General features: G+C 41.3%; 4 protein-coding genes across 4 annotated transcripts; 2 read left to right on the forward strand and 2 right to left on the reverse strand.

Moving 5' to 3' along the window:
• Positions 1 to 139: 139 nt before the first annotated feature.
• rxylt1 (ribitol xylosyltransferase 1) lies at positions 140 to 5,060 on the reverse strand. Its single transcript, XM_034588789.1, has 6 exons — positions 4,838 to 5,060; positions 4,501 to 4,689; positions 3,115 to 3,217; positions 2,672 to 2,986; positions 2,388 to 2,558; positions 140 to 1,594 (listed from the first exon to the last, which is right to left on the reverse strand). The coding sequence occupies exons 1-6, from the start codon at positions 4,983 to 4,985 to the stop codon at positions 1,192 to 1,194; spliced, it is 1,329 nt and encodes a 442-aa protein (XP_034444680.1). The 5' UTR covers positions 4,986 to 5,060; the 3' UTR covers positions 140 to 1,191.
• A 261-nt stretch (positions 5,061 to 5,321) lies between these two features.
• On the forward strand, positions 5,322 to 6,849 carry LOC117763568 (cytochrome b-c1 complex subunit Rieske, mitochondrial-like). Its single transcript, XM_034588790.1, has 2 exons — positions 5,322 to 5,533; positions 6,126 to 6,849. Exons 1-2 carry the CDS (start codon positions 5,422 to 5,424, stop codon positions 6,734 to 6,736), a joined length of 723 nt encoding a protein of 240 aa, XP_034444681.1. The 5' UTR covers positions 5,322 to 5,421; the 3' UTR covers positions 6,737 to 6,849.
• An 862-nt stretch (positions 6,850 to 7,711) lies between these two features.
• On the reverse strand, positions 7,712 to 9,824 carry zgc:112052 (protein C19orf12 homolog). The gene is made up of 3 exons (XM_034588791.1): positions 9,700 to 9,824; positions 9,203 to 9,363; positions 7,712 to 9,006 (listed from the first exon to the last, which is right to left on the reverse strand). Exons 2-3 carry the CDS (start codon positions 9,360 to 9,362, stop codon positions 8,741 to 8,743), a joined length of 426 nt encoding a protein of 141 aa, XP_034444682.1. The 5' UTR covers position 9,363; positions 9,700 to 9,824; the 3' UTR covers positions 7,712 to 8,740.
• Positions 9,825 to 11,645: 1,821 nt separating this feature from the next.
• Positions 11,646 to 18,695, forward strand: uri1 (URI1 prefoldin like chaperone). Its single transcript, XM_034588788.1, has 11 exons — positions 11,646 to 12,088; positions 13,125 to 13,159; positions 14,395 to 14,473; positions 14,665 to 14,800; positions 15,947 to 16,038; positions 16,118 to 16,178; positions 16,269 to 16,464; positions 16,550 to 16,787; positions 16,882 to 17,033; positions 17,390 to 17,630; positions 18,012 to 18,695. Exons 1-11 carry the CDS (start codon positions 12,017 to 12,019, stop codon positions 18,198 to 18,200), a joined length of 1,491 nt encoding a protein of 496 aa, XP_034444679.1. The 5' UTR covers positions 11,646 to 12,016; the 3' UTR covers positions 18,201 to 18,695.
• Positions 18,696 to 20,676: the final 1,981 nt, after the last annotated feature.

Genomic DNA, 20,676 nt, shown 5'->3' on the forward strand with positions numbered 1-20,676 from the left:
ACAGCGGCCGGAGCCAGGCGGGGAGAGGAGAGGAAGGAGAGGGAGGGATCAGTGGACACCAGTGGAGCGGACTGGAACATCCACTGGAACTTCAAACTTTTTGCTTTTTCACAAAATAGATTTTCCTCAGTGTGAGATGTCATATAAAAGCCTTTTTTTTTTATTTCGTAATAAATAAACAGGCAATACATTAACATCCCATGGGGTATACTTAAAAAAAAAAAAAAAGAATATCCACTGCTTTCAGGAGTGATATGAAGTATGAATACAAATGAAGTTCAAATTGAAGAATTCTTACACCCATGCATTCAAATAGTCTACAACTGTAGCTGTGTGTTACAGTTAATATATCATACTATCATATATGGTATATCTATTTAGTATTGTAAACACATTGCACCTACATACATGCTTCGGCCCAATGACATTATTTGATCTGTGGTGATTTTCTAAAGTAAAATGTTTTTTCTCCTTCATTCCAAAAGCTTCAGCTTCACATTTTAATCACAAATGTAACTGCTGAAAATTAACAGATCCACGGCGCCCTCTGCAGGGGAATTGAAAGCACAGGACAAGCCCCTCCACTGACGTCTCCTCAGGACAAAGCTTCATTTCATTTTTATTGCACCATCTAAAACAAAACCCATGCAGCACATCACTGAAATAAATAGACCCAAAACAATAATTGTTTTGTTATGTTCTGACCAGAACATGCCACATACACCACATCAGTTTTACAAAAAAAAAAATACAAAATAGATTCATGTACCATTTTCAAAACAAGATCTAAAAACACAATCTTTCTCATTCTACACCAAATGTTTAGTATTTGCTTAAAACACAATATTAAGAACGTATAAACAGAGATATAAAACAGTTATAATAACGTAATCACTTCAAAAAGCAAAGGCAGCATCTTATCCGTAATCTCCAAATGTCTGAACATTTCACAACCGTAAGGTTTAAATAATAAATATAAAGTAACGCCATCGAGTCCTTTACAGGACTGAAACTGACAAGTTTAAAACTTTACAACATAGTCGTTTAATAATAACCTGCACGAGAATTACACTGAACATCACCAGGTTCACTATTCCAGTAGTACATCACATTCTTCCACAATAAAGAAATCAATTCAGTGTTAAATGTTATCCCTGTTGATATTGAAAAGGTTTGTTAATTAAGCACCAGTCAACCGCTTTTGAAGAAGGTGTCCTCGATGACCTCGGTGAACCGCTCTTTCATCTGCTGACGGAAACTGCCGTACCACTCCAGCAGCCTCCTCCTCCTGTCCACCCTCTGCTCCTGACTCATCGCTCGCTCCCTCTCCAAGATGGCCGGCAGTTCTTTCCAGTCACTGATGAAGACGAAGGGGGCTCCCGCGGCTTTGAGGAGACGCAGCGGGGAGCTGGGCCCCGCGGCGCAGGTGCCAGGAGTCAGCACGTCTTCCACCACGGGCACCGAGCCATAAGAGCACGCTTCATAGATGCGGTAGCACTCTGTGTTGATGCCGACTGGGCAGAGAGTGAGCTCACTCTGGGCCAGAGCTGTCTGATAGCGTCTCAGACTGTCTGCTGTCTCCTGAGGGAGCCACCTGAGGCCAGAAGGGAAGAGAGAACACTTAACCTACTGTGATAAATACACAAGACAGACACTATGTTTCTTTACTGTTCCATCAAGACCGTTTGTAGTTCTCTCACCTCAATTCCATTTTTAAGTTAATACGACATAAAACTAAAGAAAGGCTGTGTTTAAAATATTCTAACAAGAACATATAGAAAACTGTATCATATGCCACATGCAGGAGTGAAACCTGGCCAAAGCAGAATAAAATAGCCAGAGTACATTATACAATCTACAAAAACACCATAAAGTCCAGCCTGAAATGTGTGGGGACATTTTTCAAATCGTTTAAATTTCCATAAAGTAGTTAAGCAGACTCAGCAAATCAGGAGGGAATCTTCTCATGTTCAAGTCTTTTTGTATAAAATCCCTACTTGGTGTTACTATTCCTCTGGTGCAGCTCAGCAAAGAAACACAGGCAATTTACACACAAAGGAATTTACTTGTAAATGTAAGGAGCGTTCCCGTAAGACATTTATAAGATACTCTGGCAAAAGTATTTTCCACTGGCTCAGGGGATGTGAATACATTTGACAGTTTACTGAGTTAGAGGATATTTAATGGTTGTAACTTACTTTTATTTTTACTTCAAGATAAACTCTAGCACTAATACTCAACAACATGCCTGAGCTGTTTCAAATGCTAAAAACAATTATCATTAATAATATTTGGTTAAGCTGGAAACAGTAGCAAAGGAATTCTTTATATAATTGTTTAAACAATCAGTCAATAAAATGACCATTACTCGAAGAAGCATGACTCACTTCTCTCTGGCAGTGGTGATGCATTCCTTATCCAGGCCCGGCTGTTTCAGCACCTGCATTAGTGTTTCTCTGGAGGAATTTTTGTACACAGTTCCCAGGAAATTGCAGAGGTATGGTCTGCTGGAGGTAATCAGCTGGGGATTAGGCCTGATCATAGGAAACTGTCTGTATCTGCACAGAGAAAAGGAAAAACAGAGCAACATGTTAGATAATGGTATTCATTTAAGAAGACAACTTGCACAGTATAAGTTTTTGATGCTAAAGACTGCTAAGGGAGGACGTACGTAGCAACACCGAGAGGCCACTGGAAGACATCTTTGTCGTTGACCCAGGGGCTGTCATACACCACAAACAGCAGGTCCACAAAGCCACCGTTTCTCTTTAGGTAGGGGCCGATCCAGGCGTTGTTGCAGTGCTCGTTGCCCAACAGGACCACAGCCACGTGCAAGACGGTGTGGGACTGAACCAGAGTCTGAACGTGCTCCAGCCACCGTGTGGAGTAAGAGACCTTCTGCTGTTCACGACCGTTCAGAACCAGGACCAGGCTGTTCATATCCACAGGGACATGGCCCTGGACCACAGCAGGACCTGTGTAGAAACTAAAGACAAAAAGGTATGAGGGGACGTAGAAGGAACAAATCAATGTGATAGAATTATGCTTTCATCAGCGGTTATTAGGTAGAGGTTGTGAATTATGTTTTTAAAGATCCCATCTGTAACTTGTTACCTGAAATCGATTTTTCCTGACTGCAGCTCCCCCTCTCTCCATTGCGCTATCTTGTCAGTAGGGTTGAGGGGTCCCTCTAAAATATGTTCCCAAAGGTAAAGTCCTGAGGAGAAAATAAAGGTTCAATACTCCTGGTGAGAAAATGTCAACGTACTCAAGGGGACTCAAGCTAAAGATATTGATGTTTTGTTTACATTTACAGCATTTTCTATTATAAATAATGATGAATAAAATATACTGAGCTTTTATACAAAAGAAAATACTTATACAATTGACAATTCTTTCTGAATATAAGTATGGATTATTGGTTAGAGATATTGTTTAAACCTAAAAATATGTTGAGGTATTTTTTTATTAGACATTTTTGAAGTTTATCTTTTATGTGCACTTTTAACGAGATAGACCTTTGTTAGATAATTAAATTTCCACTCTGAGTTCTAACAAATTTAATCTAAAAGTATATTTTCTTTACTTTTGGACGACAGAAGATATTGTAGAAAACATCGACAATTGATCACCAAAGTATCAGAATTATTTTATCATTGCAATTCATGAGCAAAAACGGAAAATCTTAATCAGAAGAATTTTCTTAAACCCCCATCTTCTGGTCTGTTGGACACGTTTGCAATAATTGCCATAAAGTGCTTGTATTACCTGTTAAACATGGGTCCATGGGTTTGTCTCGAACTGACAAGGTTACACTATTGTGACTGTGGCAAACAGTGTAAGTGAGATTTAAATATATACGATTTACAGTGTAACAGCATGAACCTGTGAAATCAATTGTTTTCCTTGTTTTTATTGATTAAAGCATTTAAAAGGTCCAGTGTGTAGGATTCAGGTGAAAGGGATCTATTGGCAGAAATTGAATATAAAATAATCCTAGTGATGGTTTTCCCTAATGTGTAATCACCTAAATTGTATGAATTGTTGTTTTCTTTTCCCCTAGAATGGGCAACTTTATATTTAAATACTTTATATTCACATCTGGAGTGGGTCCTCTCTATGGAGGCCACCATGTTTTTTACAGTAGCCCGGACTGGACAAACTAAAAACCTTTTGAGTTTTTATGACAAGTGACGACTACCACAGGTTCTCTGTCATGTTTGGAAGAGGAGGGTGAGGTGAGGGGTTTTCAGCTGCAAAATGCAACTTCACCACTAGATGTCACTAAATCTAACACACTGAACCTTTAATTTTTGGAACTGACTCAGTGGTGGCAATATTATATACTGTAGACAAAGTAAAAATAAATATTCACTTAAACTTGATAAATGCACATCAAATTGACCACTTTCTACACAATCCTTTGCATTTAAATATATCAGTGGGCTCTACCAACGTGTTGTCCGATAGCTGTGCATCTTCCACTGAACCACAACTCACCTATGGCCGCTTTACCCCAGACTTGGACCTTGTATCTCTGGGCTTTGCTCCTGTCGATTCGGGCCAGATGCTGTTTGAAGGCGCCTCTCTTCTTGTTCAGGTCAGAGTTGTACTCCACCTGTTCATCCTCCCACGGATTCCAGTCTTGTGCAAGAAACGGAGCAGCTGCACCGCCATCTCGGACGACACCTGCAAAAACACAACACACCATGCGTTCATTGTGGAAACACATGTCACCTCAAGGAAATAAAGGAAAAGAGTTTCTAGCTGTTGGTTTGTGATGATTGTGGCCGTTTATTTTTCTGCTATATACGATGGTTGTGTGGAGAAAACGTACCGGAAGGTGCTCCTGCCTCTTTCTTCACCACCCTGTGAACGCGGGATATTACTTTAGTGCTGAAGAAGACATTATAGGCCGCGTACAGTGAAAAGGCCACATAAGCGAAAATAATGAGAAGGAATAGTTTTCGTTTTGGTATTTTCATCTTTTTCGTTTCTATTTCCCCCCCCTCTCAGGTCACCATTGTGTTTCCCGTCACCGTATTGAGTGAGGGCCGCTTGTTTACATCATGAGGACCTCTGGACACAGCTGCCTGAGAGATGTGCCTGAACAAAATTACGAGAAATATTACAATTTCTGTTTGATTTATACCATCTAATTTAATATAATCACCAATTTTCGAAGAATATATGTAGCTTTTAATTTCTAGTATTAATTATAAACTGTAAAATAAGATAGCAAAGTTATTTTTTCAGAATAGGCACTAACGGGGCGCTACGTTACGTCCTGACGTAGTGCGGAACCTTCTAGAGGCGGAGCTAGTTTCTGGAAACGCAGAACACAGTGACACACGCAGCATTTGTAAACGGAAGGTCGTGTCCCCTACCGCGGGGTAATAGTGTCTGTAGTCCGTAGCAGAGATGATGTCTGTAGCCGCCCGGTCCGGGGCTCTGTCCCCTCACCTGCAGGCAGCGAAACACTCCGTTAAGAGCCTGGTTTTCCCCGGAGCGAAGGAGCTGGTGCCCGCTGCTGGTAAGGGCGACGTCTGCTAACAACATTAGCCAGGACCGCTACGGACCCACATGATGTAACTGTTAAATACTGTTAATACTGTTAATACTGACAGCTTCTAGATTAATTTGTGTGTTATTTGTAAAATTGATGCATTTGATTCGTCTGTGGTTCTTTTTTGCAAATCCACGCTAATGCTAACAACCTACAATAGCTAACCGGAAGTAGCATGTGTGGTGGTGTCACTGCAATCTGTGACGTGATCGGTGGTTAAAGTCTGAGCAGATAATTAAAATGATATGAGTTTATTATGCATCTTTATAGTGAGATGTCAAAGACCTTTATAACACCGCACTCCTCCAGTTACAGTCTAAATATAGCGCTCATGAAATACTTTGCGTAGTAAACGTCAGTCGCAGCAGTGTCATGTCAGTACAAATATATCTGCGTTGGACAAAGAACGAGGTGTCACACAGTTGTAAACAAACATACAGTTAAGAGTTTGTGTGTCTCAGTAACATTCACTGTACATCTACTTGTCCATTATTCGGTAATAAATGGTTTTGTAAGAAATTGAATAATATCCTGTCCACGTGTTGCTTCTGATTTCCAGCTCCTGCAGGGATCCGCCTCGCTCACACAGACATCAAGATTCCTGACTTTGGAGACTACCGTCGCTCTGATGTTACAGATCCCAACAAGTCATCCCAGGACAGCAGTGAGGGAAGAAGGGTGTTCTCCTACCTTGTCACCGGAGCGTCCACCATGGTGGGCGTCTATGCAGCCAAGACAGTGGTCAGCCAGTTCATATCTTCCATGAGTGCGTCCGCCGATGTCCTGGCCTTATCCAAGATTGAGGTCAAGCTGACTGACATCCCCGAAGGCAAGAACATGACCTTCAAATGGAGAGGAAAGCCCCTGTTTGTCCGCCACCGCACAGAGAAGGAAATTGCCACAGAGGAAGCCGTGAACCTAGCGGAGCTGCGAGACCCCCAGCACGACAAGGATAGAGTGCTCAACCCCAGCTGGGTCATCGTCCTTGGCGTGTGCACCCATCTGGGTTGCGTGCCTATCGCCAACGCTGGAGACTGGGGAGGCTACTACTGTCCCTGCCATGGCTCCCACTACGATGCTTCAGGAAGAATAAGGAAGGGACCTGCTCCTCTGAACCTGGAGGTTCCCTACTACGAGTTCCCTGATGAAGACACAGTCATTGTTGGATAAATACTGGAGCTCAGTTGCCGTTCCTCTGTAATTTGTATTTTTAAATGGCGCTGTGAAAGAGCGTGGGGTGACACAAAGTATGTATATTTAATAAAGAGATATCTCCAACCTTATTTTTTTATTGTATCCTTCCTTCACATACATCCAACAGGCAGTGCAATGTGTATTCACATTATATACATATATACAGATCTGGTATGCAAATCTGTATCGGTATGAGGGGAAAAAAAGGAAACAACTTGCTCTCATCCCATGAACTTATCATCGTCCTGTCAGTGGACCACGGCACACTGGCACCTTAGTTTAAAAAATAAATAAAACTACGTCTAATTTAACTTTGGTTGTGTTTCCCATGTCTGTGTTTAAAAAAAATGGGTTGCTCCAAAGAGCTGGTTTCTGGTGGGGCTGCGAGGCCTTCAGTGTAAGGAGGGTTACATTGATCCATTATCTATACTGCTTATCTACCGGGTATTGGGTGAGAGGTGGGGTCACCAGCTTATCACAGAGTTTACATACAGTAGAGACAAGCAACTATATCGAGACAAATTAACACCTACAGGAAGGTTTATCTCCAATTGATCTAATCTACATGTCTTTTGACTGGGAGGAAGCCAGCACGCAGGAATATAACCCCCACAGACACAATGAGGAACGACACAGGTCCTGGCTGTTCATCCGGTTCATCTTATACCCAGATAGATACTAGCGAACCAAATTTAACATCGGGGTCACAGACCCACTGTATGAGGGTCTGATGTCTTATGTCAGAATTTAATGAGCAAAAACAAACATTTAGTTTTCTCGACCATGCAGTGGAACAACCCTAACAGTTTTTTTTAATTCTTAGGGCTCCTGCAGAGTGGGTCACCCTCCTTATTTCTTGCATCCTGCAGGGGGAGCAGATGACCTCAGACCACTGACTGTTTTATGTATAAAACCTTTATACTCTGAAACATGGGTCCAAATCCAGACTGAGAGATTTTCCCCTTTTATTGGGTTCATCTCAAACTGACATGGTTACACTAGTGATGACCATAGCAAAGAGTCTTAAGTGTTTTTACAGTGTAAGCATTAACCTGTGAAATCGATCGAAATCGAATCAATCGATCGAAATCGATTAAATTTTTTCTTTGCTTTTATTGATGAAAGCATTTCATTATTTGACTTGATGTGATGGCAATATAATATACTGTACACAAAGTAAAAAATAAATATTCACTTGTACTTGATTAATGCACATCAAATAAAAAATATTTCTCACTGTACAGTCACTTTGTACATGATCATCTGCATTTAAATACCACAGTGGGCTGTACCTGTATTTTCTGAGGACAGTGCTTCAGTGTAGCTGCAGTCAAACCTTAAATCAGAGTAACTTTTAACATCAGAACCATTACACGCTTAATGAATTAAAGACTCCTGCAACTGATAAGTGATCTTCCCTCAGTATGTTTACCCTCGTAAACAACAGTTTTAATATATAACCAGAATCCCACTCAGTAGAGCGCATATACCAACACGAAGGCCCAACAGTCCCATTAAAACCAATCGAGCTGCACAAAATGGCACACAGTCATAAATATCAGTTAACTAAATGTGCCCGATTTAAAAAAATAATCAAGACCGATAAATTATTCCTATGGAAATTGGTGAAAGGGTCAAAGAAGAAGAAAAAATATTTATCTGCCCATTTGTTCGGAACTGTGCTAAAATGTAATGGGTTCTTGTCCTTTCACCAAGTTTGAGAGGAATCCATTGGGTAGTTTTGTGTGATCCTGCTGACAAACCACTAAACTTACAAACAAACAAGAAAAGGGGGGGAGAGAAAACACAAGGGTATAATGTGCTAACCTGTTTTTTAACCAGTGTTACCAGGACTCTGATTTCACATTCAATTTAAATGTTTCTCCAGCTTCATAAACACAGTTCACATTATTTTTCAAGACTTCATCCTCTTGAGAACTGAGGCCTCCGACTCATGTTGCCCAGTGTGTTCCACAGACACTAATCCACGTAGTGCACCTCGGCCTGGAGCTCCTTGGTAACGTATCCCAGCAGGGCGGCCGTCAGCTGCTGCTTCAGGGCGGCGTTGCCCATCACCAGAGCGGAGAGCTGCACCACATCTGTCCACTGAATGTCTCCCAGCACGACCATGAGGTCCTCGTAAAGCTTCTGCTGCTGCTGAGGACTGAGCTCCATGAGGATCTGAGGCAGCGGTTTGAACTGTCCACTGGTCAGCCAGCAGCCCAGGAGGCCTCCGACGGCGCCGCCTGCAGGAGGAGAGGGGTTCAGACTTGTGAATTTGAGCAACAGTATGGATCTGATCAACAGTCCCATAGACGACTGCAGTAAAGCATGCACCTGGGTGATAACAGTGCAGATTACACAGGGAGATTCCAGCTTGTAAAAATGAGTCATGCTGACACAAGTTAGAGAAGCCGTGGCACTTTCTTCCTCCTCACTCACCTACTGCAATACCCAGAGGACCGCCGACCAGCCCCCCGGCGAAGGCCAGGCCCCCGGCTGCTGCTGCCCCCTTCCCCGAGCCCCTCACCGTGGTCTGGATCTGCTGATTGGCAGATAACTCACAACACAGCCTCATGACATCATTGAGTCGATGACACATACTGGGATTCAGGTTTTTCAAACATGAGGAGACAAAAGCAGAGAGGACAACTTCAGGATCCAGCAAATAATGTAAATAAAGTACAGAGTAGGAAATCAGGGCATCAAACACACTTAATACGACACTGATACACAGAATACAAATTAAAACATTATCCTGATGTGTAGAAATGTATAATTACTGATGAATTTAACTAAATATACTATTATTTGACAGTGTGATACTATTAACTGCATCAGAGAGGATATTGATACATAAGCTATTACTACCCAGTGGCATCTGTAAACCCCTGTAAACACAACATCCATTCACAGGTTGCTATGGAAACTATACATACCTGACTGTGTTTTTAAATCCTCATGAATATCCGTGGAGCCTGTTCTTGTTTTATTCAGTCAAATATGATCTGTTCGGTCCAAAGGCTGATTTCACCGGCTACCCCTGACTCCTGAGCTCGCAATGCTTCATGGGAAAAAAACTATGTTGCATTCACGGACATTTAGAAATTTCTGCACTTTGGTCATACAACCAACATGTTTATTAAGGTTTAGTGTCATATTTTAAAATAATGCTAACCACATGTTTGATTAGAGACACATGTTTTCTGCACATTTAGAATGAAGGATGTTGAAATTAAGAGGATGAGTACATCATTCTCATGCTTAATCCTCCTTTGGGATCAATCAAGTATCAATCTAATCGAACTAGCAGTAGAAAATTTATAAATTGAGATGGACGTCCTGAAAGTCTCTTAATTTCTTGCGGATTTTGAGTTTTGATGAACCTACAAAACTGGACACGTGAGGTGAATTGGTAAATAAAGAAATAATTAACAAGGGGCCTCTTGAGCCCTTAATAATCACTTAAATTCATTATTAATGATTCGCTTGGTAGCTCAAAGCTTTATAAATTTAGGTGGCCTTAAAGAGTTTCGAAGTGCATGAGTGATGATTGAAAATTACTCGCCAAATATTTCAAATTAATGTAAACATTATTATTATTAGTAGTTAATTTCTTAAAGGTGTTGTTTTGCCTTTTCAAAATAATAGTGGTCATAAATGGTCAAATTAGGGGATGTAAGGATACTGTACGAAATATTAATGAATTCTTTCTTCTTGTTTCACAGTGAATCGTTTGCTATCGAGACAACTGGAAATTGTGACATTTCCAAACAGCAATTAAAGGCAACGCAGAGAGCCAATCAGCGTGTGGGAAGAAGGGGGCTGAGGCCATGGTTGATCTTATATAAATGTCCTAGAAACAAACTTGTTCATGACACCTGCTCCTCTGAGATCAGTGTGTGTCCGTTTAAGATTTCACTGGACACACTTGTATTATGTTTGTTGTTGTCATGTGTGTGTCTGTGTTTGTGCAGCTGAGGGCAGATGATCACATGTAGGTTTACACTCACCGACATTAATAAGTTACATGTAACTGTGATGATCACGTGTGACATGTTACTCTATCACAAGTGTTTACATACGAGCAAACCCTCCTCACTTACCCAGAATGCCCCGGGACACACGGAGGAGCAGCTGCGTCAAGTTCTTCTCACAGAGCTGAAAAACGGAAACTACAAGGGGTTGACTTCAAAATAAAAGAATGAAACCTGATAGATAGATAGATAGATAGATAGATAGAGAGAGAGAGAGAGAGAGAGAGAGAGAGAGAGAGAGAGAGAGAGAGTTGTGCATTAATACATTTAAATTAATGAATAATGGTACTAATTTAATTAATTTATTAATCAATTTATAATATTCTACAATAATAACATGATATTATGTCATTAAATGAACACTGACCATTCTCCATAGTAATTCATCTTATATTTAGTGCATTCTGCTGAAGTCTTGACGACCAATTTGCTAAAACAGGACATTATTTTTGTTTTGTTTCAAAATCTAGTTTTTAAGAAGTTTGTGAATCAAAGTGAGGCCATCCATGCCTTCCATATGAGCATTTAATTACACTGAGAAACCAATATATATATATATATTTATCTTTTTTATTATTTACACTTTTGTATTTAAATATCAGAAAACAAAAACAATCAGACACACAACAACTTCAACGGTCACAAAAAGCAACAGCAACGAAAGGTACAAAGAAGAATAACACTTAGAATAACACATTACACAACGACATGTTCTCATCATTAGTTATTGAAATCATTATCTTGAGGAATAAACGTAAATATGTGTTGGGGAAAAAACAAAAATTCCAGTGCCAGTTTCACTTGCATGTAGGCTCACGTGATATTTTGAACGCTATAACCGGATGTGCTGCCGTTAACTCCGGTGTGTTGACCTTGGACGGAGGTGCATGGCGCAGTGACGGTGACGAGGTGGGATATCTGCTAATTGTGGATTATTAAAACGCGTGGATGGTTTTTTTTGGGAGATGCTGCAGGTATCGTGAAGTGAGATGATCCCTCGGATGAAGGTGTGGATGAGCATCACTGCCCCATTGATGACCACGAGCACAACGGGTCGCAGGACGAGCTGCTGCTGCTACTGCTGCTACATTCATAAACACTTGTTTAGGACTCACAACAACCCCTGAGCTTTGTTTGGGCTCGTTTACAAACAACAAAACACACAAGGAGGAGAGGAAAAACAACCCCTGCAGGTTCCCGTCGTGCACGTGGACGGATCATGGCGGAGGAAGGTAAAGTGAGTGTGGATGATCTCGGTGGAGTTGTCAGGCTCCGGGAGGAACACGAGAAGGTTAGTGTGCAGCTTTTTTAAAACACAACCACACCAACACAACTCCAAAGTCAGGAATCAACTTTAAATGCGCACGGTTTTACGCGTTTGTGTCGCACGTCTGACAACATGTTTGCGTTGTTGTTTCCACTGCTCCATGTTTTTTATGTGTTTTCTTTCGAGAAGCTTCCTCCTTCTCGGTCTCGTGCATGTTCAAGTTGTTGTCGAAGTGTTTCCTGGAGGAGGAAGGTGTGTTTCACTTTGTCTCTTCCCTCACTTCTGCTACACAACACGGGGGGGTGGACTGGCGTAACGTGTTTTTGTGAATTGTAAACTAGCTAGCTAGGCTAAAGGAGGACGAGTTAGTTAGTGCAGTAAATCTCCCATGGCAACACATCCTCCTCCTCTTCATCTTCTTCTTCTTCTAATCCCTTAAATGTCTAAACCACAACACATGAATAAACATGGGATCAGGATAAATCAACATAAGCTTTCACTTCACTTTCACTTTTGATTTCACTGAAGTTCCACGCATCAACACTTCCTCCAGTTCAACCCATTACTGAGCAACAACCATTTGTTTTACTCCTCATTATTATTCTGGTATTTCTGTTTTTGTCTCTGTGTCTTCTGCAAACTTTGAAAAGTGTTTGTGTGCCACCTTGCATCACAGTGAAAGTTGTGTTTGTACAGATGTTCTGACCCTTTGGATGCAGATGTGACCGCTGTGTTATCTTTCCTCCCCTGCTTCCCCTAAAGTTGGTTTCGTTTCCATGAAGATGATTCTTAAACTCGGACAGAACATTTATGATGTGTGTGTCTGCATTGTGTTTAAAAACTTTTAAAAACAGCCGCTGCAAAGTGCTCCACAAAGAAAATAATAAAGACAGCAGATAGTAATAATACATTGTTTTTAGTTGTATTAGTCAAATTATAGCACCAATCAGAAAATGTTTATGAATTGGTAATCTGTATTTTGATCATAACTACACTCAAGAGAATCACATGTACGTTTCATTTATATCATTGTTCATTTATTATTTGTCCCAACAAACAGGTGGTGAAAGACTGTGAAAGTCGGATTCAACACTGGTGAGTTGCACAGTGATTGTTCTCGCTCTCGCTCTATCGTTCTCGCTCTTTCTCGAAAACATTTCAATATATGGATGCTAATTCATACCAAAGCAACGATAAATAGAAAAGACAACAATAAAAGAAAGTTGAACAAAATAAATAATCAACTCTAAAGTTTTCCTTAATAAAATAGAATGAGATCAATAATAATGATAAATTAATATTAACAATGAAACTATTTAAAATAGGTGTTACGTGTCCTCTCCTTTTGATCTCAGTCAGCTCTCGTGCAGCAGAGTTTATATTTTATGTTCTATAATAATAATAATATGACTTTGGCTTCCGGGGAATCAGGCAGGATTCTGCGTGTTATTAATGCTTCTTGTTAAAAGTGCCGACTTTGGTCAAAATCAACAAATTACCCCCTCTCTGACAATCAGATGCTTTTGTTTGAAGTACGCCACAATCAGCCGGTTTATTCCCGCTGCCCGGAAACAGTCGGAGTGGGAGGAAGGAGCGTTTTCAGCAGCAGCAGCTTTAAAAGCCCTACACACCAATACAGTGGTCTCCAGTAATGAATTGCTGCATGGGCCAAATCGATTATACACCTTTTGTGAACAATAAAGTTTTATTACGGTCCATGGCACGCCATTAGACCCTGCTACGGTGGGAGATGTGTGACGTCATCAAACCTAGTGGACCAGCACAGGTGTCACGACATGCATATAATCATATATAATAATATAATTAGAATAGTTTTAAATTTAAGAGCCTGAAAGGGGAACAACCCTCTTCCAACAAACACTAGAGCAACCGGATCAAGGGCTTTTTATTGGTCTGTATTGAGGGCTCTTGGCTGCACATTGATTTCTACTGCCCACTAAAGACTAAGTTATGGTAGTGAGGAGGTCCTGTTATGGACAAAGCCAAAATTAAGCTTTGCTATCAGCACGCCCGAAACAGAGAGAGAGAGAGAGTACAATTTTACATGTTTTCTTATTCTGCATGGAAGAATTCATCATACTGATAATGTTATCATCTACAAATTCTTACAAATGACTAATAGCAACATCTTGAGGCCTTTTTCAAGTTACATCATGTCTCCCCTGACAGAGAAAGCTGCACCTCCCTTGTGGTTTCCTTCCCTTTGTTCTGTTTAACTTTCCAAAACAAATCAAACAAACCATGTTGGAAAACAATAACTTGAAACACGCGTCAACTTCTTGGCTCAACGTCTTCTATGATTTTTGCAGGAAGAAGGTCTCCGGTGACTACGAGGCCGTGAATGAGCGTCTTCAAACTCTTCCGGATCAACTGTCGTACGACATCATGGTGAGTGCTCACCTTGTTCAAAAGGCACAGGGAAGGAAATGTACACAGACCCATTTGCACAAGCTGTGCATTGTGGGTAAGACTGAAATTTTAATTTCTCCTTTCTCCCACTTTCTTGTCCACCTTCTACCTCCTGCCAATCTTCTCTCTTTGTCGTCCTGCCCTCCCTCCGTCCACTGCTCTGTGAACAGGTGCCGTTCGGCCCTCTGGCCTTCATGCCCGGGAAGCTGGTGCACACCAACGAGCTCACGGTGTTGCTCGGCGACAACTGGTTCGCCAAGTGCTCGGCAAAGCAGGCTCAGAAAATCGTTGACCACAGAACGAAACGTGAGTCTGTCCATAAGAAGAAAAGATAGTTTGCTGTCCTCTCTCTAAACAGATGGCCGTGTTTAATTTTTTAATGCAGCCACTCAGCCACTGTCGCTGTTCATCCAGCAGAGGGTGTCGCTGCATCAAGTCTAAATGTCTGAATGCTGAAGGGATACACTGTGTTTTTGTTTTTTAAGCTGTGCCATGATTCACAACATAGCTGAAGGATCAACGTTAGTCTATATCTATGCTTTGCACAGGTATTGTAAATAAAACACAGTTTCTGATCGCTGTGCTGAAGTGTTGCATGATTTTTGACATGCACCAGGTTCTTTATTTCACTGGGTTTTAAGCTGCATCACTTATTCAACACTGTCCCTGTTTAAGATCTTGAGATGGCCATCCCACCCTCTCCTCTCCTGTGCAGCGTCATTGCCAGAACACATATGTGAATAAATTCTCCTGTGGTCAAAGTGTAGCTGCGTTTGTCTGTGTTTTCCCTGCTGCTCGTTCTAGGTCTGAAAATTTCATATCAAGTCAAATGGGCCCAAGTAACGATCTCTGATGTGAACATTATTAGGGTGTTTAGTGAAGCAGAAATGTGCTTCTGCAGCCGTCTGTCCCCCCCCCCTTCCTCCCAGCTTCCCGCTCCCCTTGTCTCCCCTCCGCCTCGTATCTCCTGACCCTGCCCACCCCGCTATTACAGAGCTAAGTGCTGTAATACAAACATAGCTTGCTGAAATGTGTCAGACAGCGGCTGAGTTGTCAGGCCTTCTGTGTTTGACCTTTCCTCACTTCCAGTTGATGCACTGACTGGAGGGGCTCCCGATTGCCATGGAAACAAGGGCCCTCTGCTGCTATTAGTAAAAGGGCTTAATTGTTGTGAAGATTTAATGATCCGGAGTAGTATTCAGGGCAGAAGATATTATGAACTGTTTGTGTCATCATTTTTCAATGATTTTTTATTTTTATTTCCCTCCCTCTTCTTATTTGGGATTTAACTCTTTAGCAGCTGGTTTTCATTGTTATGTTAAATGTTTTATTGAACTCTCCTTTTGCCTGCAGCCAGTTGTTTTGCACACTGGGTTTTGTCAGTCTGTGCTCCTCTCTCTGAATGCATTTTCATGTTAATGCACTTTTTTTCTCCCCCCCCCCCCCCTGCAGACGTGAAGGGTGAACTTGACGTTCTATCCAAGACAATGAAAAACTTTGAAGCCAGAGTTGGCTTTGTGAAGGATTTGGAAACCATCTCAGCCGTACGTGAAGTCATCTCACGTTTAAGATGATGCATGAAGCATAAATGGGGACACATATTCATTTTTCATTGTTCTTTAGAGTAAACAGGAATATGCTGACATCAGAGAAGAGGTCAGACATGATATTGCAGTCACCAAAGGTAATATTTTATTTCATTTTATTTTATTTGGCCAGTTGAGTTCTGCACCTAACTTACACATTGAGGCTTCCATTTTGTCTGCGTTAACAGGAAGGCAAAGAGTAGCTCACAGGCCAAATTCTAAGCCCAAGCTGGAAACCATATTGGATCTAAAAGAGGAGGATGAGGAGAACCAGGAAGAGAGCAGTGATGAAGGGAGCCGAAAAGACATCGTTACTGAGGAGGAGTTGTGGGCCCGACTGGATGAACTGGAGAAGCTGGAGGAGCTGGAGGATGAGCAGGACAGGTACGTTACTTTTTTCTGTGTAATATTTCTCAGTAACCTGAATCTCGTAAGAAACTGAAATGTTTCATGGATTTCTTTTCTTCAGATTATCTGATAATGCAGATATGAACAGCGAGGACACATCTTCCTCTTCCTCGGAGGAGGAGAAGGAAGGAGATGCTGCTTCTCCTGTAAACGGATTGAGTCTGAAGCCAAGCTGGACCCCCGTGCCTCAAAGTACAGCGCTGCTAAATGTGGAGCGGAAACAGGAGGAAGACGATGAGGAAGAGGAAGGCAACCGTTTGCCCACCATCTTTTTCACTCACACAGTCGAACCCAAGAAGGTCAGAGCGATGAGACTTTGCATGTTTTGATCTTCTCTTTTAATTCTGCCGTTTTATTTCTGTTTTGGTGACTTTGTCTTGTCTTTGGCTTCAGGTGAGGATCAACACAGGAAAAAACACCACACTGAAGTTCAGTGAGAGGAAAGAGCAGAAGGAGCAAGCAAAAAGGAAAAAGAAAAACGGACACAACAATGGACTCTCCCATCACGAGCTTCACAAAATCACCACACCAGCAGACATTTACAGGTAAAAACACCACAGTCGTACTGATGAGTAAATTAAACTTAACTAGAATAGCACTCAGTCGATGCAGGGCCCAGTAGTCCCATTAAATTCAACCAAGCTGCACCAAATTGCACATTCTCATAGATATCGTTCCCCAAAATATGTCAGATTAAAAAAATATATATAACTTGCAAAAAAAATCCTGGATCCACCAAAAAAAGATTCTTCCTTGATCACATCCTTCCACCAAGTTTTGTGATAATCCGTTCAGTAGTTTTTGTGAAATCTATTTAACAAACAAACATATCTCCTTGGCGGAGGTAACAAATTATTGTTTGATTCCTTAGTCACAACCGGCTGATCGTTGTTCATCTTAGGTTGTTTGTGGACGTGAAGAACGGGGAACCCATCCCCAGGAAGTCCATCCTGAAGTCCCGGAGCCGGGAGAACAGCGTGTGCAGTGACACGAGCGAGAGCAGCGCGGCGGACTTTGACGAGCGTCGGATGATCGGACGCAGCTTCAGCCACGACGAGGCGACGCACAGCGACACCAGCGACGGCATCACAGAGGAAGACAGTCCGATGGCGGGGCCGCTGCACCCCCCCAACAGATTTGAGGTAAAAAAAAAACACAAGCGGTTGTATTTTAGATTTTATTATTATTATTATTATTATTATTATTATTATTATTATTATTATAGAGACAAAACAGATCCCAGGCAGGTTTCTTTGTGTGGTCTTCAATCTCAATTACAGTGTGAAGGACTCGGCAGTCTACCTGTGTTATGAAACAGTTTATAGAAATGACACCTTGGAGCCTCACTTCCCTTAATGAGAACATAACAACAATCCCACAGAAGCCTCTTCAAGTTAAAGTGGGAGCATCCTGTGGTCAAACCTTCATTAAGTGTCAGTCACAGTAGGCAGCGTGAACAAGGAGACGCATCAGGAAAACGTCTCTCTCTCTCTCTCTCTCTCTCTCTCTCTCTGCCCCCTCAGGCCTTTTCAGGTATGGTGGTAGAAAAGGACCCGATGACTTCAGCCGTGCCCCACATGACCATCGCTCCACCGGCTCTGCCGACCATCCTGGAGAGGAGACAGGAGGAGGTGGCGCCCGACGTCGCCCCGCCCCAGCAGGCCCCGAAGAAGGTGTCCAAGTTCAAGGCTGCCCGGCTGCAGAAGACGTGACGAGCAAATATCCACACGTCACAATAACCTTTTTATTTTTATTATTTCTCCTTTACTACTGTCACTTGTCTTTTAGTCCAGTTTCACCTCTAATCATACAGACAGCTTCTCCCCTTATATGTGACTCCTCTCGGGGGGGGGGGGGGGGGGGTAAATGGTAAATCCTTTTTAACAAATCTTGCTTAATGTGTAACTGCTTTTCAACCTGCTCCCTACGTTGGGTGATTCTGTTGTTTAAACCAATCCCCGTCTGTCACTCCTCTGTTGAATGATGCCAGTTTAGGTTTAACGCTCGACTGCCACTAGATGAGCTGCCTTGTTTTGTTTCTTTTCATTTTCAAGTAATGCTCTTTAAAGTTGGCTCTAGCTGTCACTACCTTCTCTTAACCTGCCTAATGAATGTATCTATTCCTTTGTGATCAGCTTTATGTAAAGACAAAAAAGAAAACGGATTATTGATAGAAATTCAAAGGAAAATAAATGATTTTGGCTAAGTGTCGTTTCCTCATTCTTCCTCGTGGAAAAAGATCTTGTTATTTTTGCCAGGGACGTTGTGTTTTCGCCCGTCTGTTTGTTTGTTTGTTTGTTTGTTTGTTTGTTTGTTTGTTTGTTTGTTTGTTTGTTTGTTAGAAGGATTATGTAAAAACTACTGTAAGGATTACCATGAAACTTACTGGAAGGGATGGGACTTAGTCCAAGAAACAAACCATTAACTTTTGGATGCTTTCTTTGAGATTTTCACCATTTTCTTAGAGAATAATTCATAGTTATTGATGAAATAAATGGTCACATTTAGTATTTGACGCAGCTTGATTGAATTTACTAGACTGTTGGTCCTAAGCGGAGGTGCACGCTTTACTTTGTTGTTGAAGAATTTGGATATATAATGTTCAGCAGACTCTATTCTGCTGACAGCTCTTTATTTTCTATCTCAGTATCCAAACCAGGAGCAGATTTTATATTTTCTCTCAAATATCTGTTACTCTGTGTAATAACAGTGTGTAATTGTAACACATTTCTGCTCCTGTTACCCAGTGTGACTTGTTTTGGTCTGTAAACAGCCATTAGCAGACTCTGAGCTCATTTGTTCTTTTTTCATGAATTATTGTTTTTCCTGGTACGTTTCCTGCTGTGCATTACAATTTGAAGAGCTAAATAAAGCACCAACCTACACTGCAGCCAAAGGGAGGGAAGCCAACCTAAAGCACTGTTAGTAAAAGTACAGTCAAACGACAGAGTTAATGATAAAGACGGAGCTTCCCTGTCATACACTCAACAAATCTAATGTAGTCTGGGTCCAAAAAACAAAATGGAGCCTCTGAAGACCAGAGGAAAGTCTCGTTCGCAGATTACAGTTTGTAACTCTCGGCTACAACAGATAAATCCCCCACTACAGCACAGAAAACACTGCTGATCTACTGTGAGTGGATGATGTGAGACGACTGCCACAGCATCAATGGCTGAGGTGAAGAACTGGACCTTTCAGACATCAGTGCAGCTTTGATATGCAACAGCACACACAGAATAATAAAAAAAACTTGATAAGGAGAACATCCAGACATGGCAACGTTTCACCTAAAGTCCCAGACAAAGGTCAGTGTGTAGAGCAGAGCACGGTTTCCTTCCTGTGTTTGATTTGTGGGAAAGAGGGAAACAAAGTGAAAACACACAATACCTGAATAAATGAACTTCTATACCTCCACCAGGGAGGTTGTGTTTTCATCTGCGTTAGTTTGTGTTTGCGGATCCAGGACTTTTTTTAAACTTTCTTTAACATTGTAAGATATTGATTGTGAATAATTTATACATGTTGATAAATCAGGCACATTTATGGAACTTATATCTATGAGTGTGTGTAATTTGGTGCAACTTGATAGAATTGAAGGGGACTGTTGGGCCTTGGCTGAGGAATGTGTTCTAGTGAGAGTTGTCCTAGTTTTAAATGTGAAAGAAGAACTCTGATACTTTACTTATATATTAAATGTGTCACAACAACAATGTTAAAAAATACTCCATCACAAGTGAAAGTCCTTCCTTCAAAATTCAAAATCTTTCTCAGACATCAGCGTGTGGGTGTTATGAGCGAAATATACGTACATAAAGTTAAATAGTTTAGTCCAGGGGTTCAGAGGTTCTTTAATAAGATGACAAGTTAAATCTGTGTGGTTGTGTTACTGTGTGTGGGAGTTAGTTAATGGGGCACGAGTGGAAACATATATAATAAACATGTATTCAGGGATTTTATCTTAGTTTAGTTAAATATATGAAATAAGATGAGTTCCCCTCTTTGGACAAGTTCAATATAACAACCTGAGGAGTTCAGAGGGTAAAAAAAGTGTCAAAACTGTACATCCTGATTTTTGTGAGGGAAATACTTTTGTATTAAATACCTCAAAACTGTATTTATAAGTATACTTGTGTAGATATACTTTGTGTAAATGCACTGCACAGGTGAGGAACAGCAGCTAGACAGAGT

The sequence above is a fragment of the Hippoglossus hippoglossus genome, chromosome 6, assembly GCF_009819705.1.
Source record: "Hippoglossus hippoglossus isolate fHipHip1 chromosome 6, fHipHip1.pri, whole genome shotgun sequence".
In the NCBI taxonomy this organism is placed as follows: Eukaryota; Metazoa; Chordata; class Actinopteri; order Pleuronectiformes; family Pleuronectidae; genus Hippoglossus; species Hippoglossus hippoglossus.

What these genes read in the sequence shown, in the direction of transcription:
- rxylt1 (XM_034588789.1), bottom strand. Translation starts at nt 4,985, where the DNA reads ATGAAAATACCAAAACGAAAACTATTCCTTCTCATTATTTTCGCTTAT. An exon ending in AGAGGCAGGAGCACCTTCCG is followed by an intron (nt 4,690 to 4,837) that starts GTACGTTTTCTC and finishes GTGTTTTTGCAG; the next exon opens with GTGTCGTCCGAGATGGCGGT. An exon ending in TGGCCTCTCGGTGTTGCTAC is followed by an intron (nt 2,559 to 2,671) that starts GTACGTCCTCCC and finishes TTCTCTGTGCAG; the next exon opens with ATACAGACAGTTTCCTATGA.
- LOC117763568 (XM_034588790.1), top strand. Translation starts at nt 5,422, where the DNA reads ATGATGTCTGTAGCCGCCCGGTCCGGGGCTCTGTCCCCTCACCTGCAG. An exon ending in GGAGCTGGTGCCCGCTGCTG is followed by an intron (nt 5,534 to 6,125) that starts GTAAGGGCGACG and finishes TCTGATTTCCAG; the next exon opens with CTCCTGCAGGGATCCGCCTC.
- zgc:112052 (XM_034588791.1), bottom strand. Translation starts at nt 9,362, where the DNA reads ATGTGTCATCGACTCAATGATGTCATGAGGCTGTGTTGTGAGTTATCT. An exon ending in TCCTCTGGGTATTGCAGTAG is followed by an intron (nt 9,007 to 9,202) that starts GTGAGTGAGGAG and finishes CTCCTCCTGCAG; the next exon opens with GCGGCGCCGTCGGAGGCCTC.
- uri1 (XM_034588788.1), top strand. Translation starts at nt 12,017, where the DNA reads ATGGCGGAGGAAGGTAAAGTGAGTGTGGATGATCTCGGTGGAGTTGTC. An exon ending in TCCGGGAGGAACACGAGAAG is followed by an intron (nt 12,089 to 13,124) that starts GTTAGTGTGCAG and finishes CCCAACAAACAG; the next exon opens with GTGGTGAAAGACTGTGAAAG. An exon ending in GAAAGTCGGATTCAACACTG is followed by an intron (nt 13,160 to 14,394) that starts GTGAGTTGCACA and finishes TGATTTTTGCAG; the next exon opens with GAAGAAGGTCTCCGGTGACT.